At 34.2% G+C, this 3,298-nt stretch overlaps 1 protein-coding gene across 1 annotated transcript in view; it reads right to left on the reverse strand.

The window, feature by feature from the left end:
- LOC107700305 (lipopolysaccharide-responsive and beige-like anchor protein) overlaps nt 1-3,298 on the reverse strand; it is a 251,983-nt gene that overhangs the window by 213,493 nt on the left and 35,192 nt on the right. The window contains exons 7-8 of the mRNA XM_016501927.1: nt 2,147-2,266; nt 751-897 (exon numbers count right to left, since the gene is read on the reverse strand). Coding sequence (XP_016357413.1) covers nt 751-897; nt 2,147-2,266 — 267 coding nt within the window. The remainder of the gene's footprint in view (nt 1-750; nt 898-2,146; nt 2,267-3,298) is intronic.

The following is a 3,298-nucleotide window of genomic DNA, read 5'->3' on the forward strand; positions in this document are numbered from 1 at the left end:
CACTTTCAAGGCATCGCGAGTTCACGTTTTACTGCAGAAGCTGACAAGCGCCCTTGTTGTTTTTGAACAGAAGCCGATAAGTCCATTTTAGCGAATCAGCGCACTGTATTTAGGTCAGGTGACAAGGCTACTTTCACTTTGAAAAGACGTGCTAGCTGAGAGGAGTTTCGTCAAAGCTGACTAAAAGTGATCGAGGGTGGATAATTTCGACGAACTTGATGAACCTGTGATATCTTCTTCAGGGCGAAAAAGGAAAATAAACGCTGAAACGTTTTCACGGAAGCTTGCAAAAGCAGCACGTTACAATGGTGAGAGAAAAGCTCTGTGTATTGCGTTTAATCACATCCATACAGTTTATGATCACTACAACAACAACGTTAGTCAGGCATCTACATTGTCATCTGAGGAGATTACAAAGATTAAACCAGTGTTTTTTTAAACTCTAAAACATGAAATGTGGAGTTATCTGCTTTTGCTATAAAACAAACTTTAATTTTGTAAATTACCTGTATTTGTTTAAGGTATTATTACTTAATCAAAACAACCCAACTGCAGTTTGATTGATATTAGTTTTTGCAAATGAACTCTTCATATATATACATACATATACATACATACATACATACATACATACAGAGTATATGTGTGTTTGTGATTTGACAACATTAATACCTCATGAAATCAGGATTTTAACCAACTTTTTTTAATATCCATAATAAGACACCATTTGGGCAAAGAAATGGATCCCACCTTGTATCCAGGCCCCAGCTGATAGATGGCTAATATCTGAGCAGCACTGAGAGCTTCACTGAACAGATACACTGCCCCCATCTGACCACAGAACACACGGTTAGCGTCTGCTGTCTCTGATGAGCCCAGAAAACACTTGTCAAATGTCTGTGAAGAACAGGAGGAGAAAAGGTTTGTTTAGTTCACTTTTTTGTTTTTAATTCATCACAATGTTTTAAGTGTAGTACTGGTACACTACCGAAGTCTCTTATGCTCACTATGCCTGCATTTATTTGACCATAAAAATACAGTAAAAACAGTACAAATGTGAAATGTTTACAATTTAAAATAACTGTTTTCTATGTGAATATGTTGTAAAATATCATTTATTCTTGTGACGACAAAGCTGAATTTTCTGCATCATTACTCCAGTCTTTAGTGTCACATGATCCTTCAAGAACTCATTCAAATATGCAGATTTACTGGACAAGAAACAACTGATTATTATCAATGTTGCTTAATATTTTTGTGTAAACACTGATAGATTTTTCAGGATTCTTTGATGAATAGAAAGTTCAAAAGCATTTATTTGAAATAGAATCTTTTGTAACATTATAATTGTCTTCACTGTCACTTTTGATCAATTTAATGCATCCTTGCTGAATAAAAGTATTAATTTCTTAAAAGTATATCCTACTGACCCTAAACTTTAGAACATCACAGCATTTATACAGCACTTTGTGTTATTTACTCGCATCACACTTGAGGTGCACAGGTCTTCAATCAGCTAGAGTGCATTGATTATACCTATGATCTTACTACAGTGATTTTTTAATGGGCTTTTTAACGAGACTCATTGTTCACATGCATACAATAAAAGAGCAATAAACCGTATAAGTATCACTTGTTAGTTCACGTGAATCAAGATGAGAAACCAGCAATTTGCTGTTACAAAATGCTGCTCTTTAAATTTTATAAATAGAAAGTGATTACATCATTCTGACACCACCTTAAGCAACTTTTTTTGTGTGTTTAATAATGCCCAGCTTTGATGTACAATAAAAAAAAAAGCCTATGTGTCCTGCAAACTCACTGGCCAAATTCTAATCATATGATTTTAATGAAAAGACGTTTCACAGTCTGGACCTCACTGTTCATGAAAAGAACAACACACGACTGAATAATCACATTTAATGTCATCACATGTATTGGAAAATGTTAGCTTTTGCTATTGTTCTGCTGTCAAAGCAGTTTTGTTTCATCCTTTAAATTTGTGGGTATTTTGGGGTTTGTAGCTGCTAAAATATAGACAAGCTTTGAACTAAAACACTTCTGGAGAAAAAAGCAGGGCCTCAAGCTTAACGGCTGTTAAAAACCAGAACAATGAGAGATAACAGAGCCTTTTGAAACTACTTACATCGCTCGTGTTGACAAACCAGGTGATCTCACCATACGACGCCAACTCTCCATTGACATAGCAGCTGATTTCGCTGTTCTTCCAGCGATTATAGATATGCACTATGGTCACCATATACCACTGTAGAAGAAAAAAAAAGCAATTATACAAACGACAGTGCGTCATTATTTAATATCAATATCACAAAACTTGAGAGCATTATAGCAGGGTTTTTTTTACTTTCTGACTCCAAAATAAGATTATCCCCTGGTAGGAATCTACTTTCTATTTTCGTGCATAAACAATCATTCATACTGAGTGAGAAAAATATTAAAAGTGAAATTATAAATCAGTTTCACTTTCTGACTCCAAAATAAGATTATCCCCTGGTAGGAATATACTTTCTATTTTCGTGCATAAACAATCATTCATACTGAGTGAGAAAAATATTAAAAGTGAAATTATAAATCAGTTTCTAGAATTATATAATTGGCATTGCCATTGTAGTAAAGCAAGTAGTGAAAATATAAAGATAATATTTACTCTATTAAATTGGCAGAAAATCTTATATATATGTATATTTAGTATATACTGTACGTGTGTCAATACAATAAAATAAGCTACAATTATGATTTCATGATTTCTAATCAGTCCTCAATCCTTAGAAAGCAGAATGAAATAGTAATAATCAAATTCATTGAATAAGAATGTAAAAAATATTATGTTTCATTAACATCTTAAGTGCATGTTAACTTTGACAGCCCTAACAATACATTTTTCTATCTTTTGCAGACACTTTAGCACCCCCTTGTGGTCCCCTGGGAGTCCTCGGACCCTAGTTTGAAAAACCCTGGTCTATAGAAAAATGTGGTCCATCAGCAAACTTCTAACGCTAAACTTTGCTACAGTTATGGTCCATTTACACCCTCCAGCAACGGCCTCACCCAGATCTTCTTGAATTTCCATTAAATGGTGGGGAAAGCCAATGAAGGTGCTTATCCCTTAGGTAAGACCTCTCCTGAGGGAATGGAATGGACTCTAAATATAGGCCAAATCAACCCATGAAAGCTTTTTAGAGCACTTGTAAGCTTCTTGATATTAGAAATGTGAATTTGAGCAATATTAGCCCCATAAGTAGATTTTCCATATATATATATATATATATATAGATAT

This window comes from Sinocyclocheilus anshuiensis, unplaced genomic scaffold (genome assembly GCF_001515605.1).
Source record: "Sinocyclocheilus anshuiensis isolate Anshui unplaced genomic scaffold, SAMN03320099.WGS_v1.1 scaffold326, whole genome shotgun sequence".
NCBI classification, from domain to species: Eukaryota; Metazoa; Chordata; class Actinopteri; order Cypriniformes; family Cyprinidae; genus Sinocyclocheilus; species Sinocyclocheilus anshuiensis.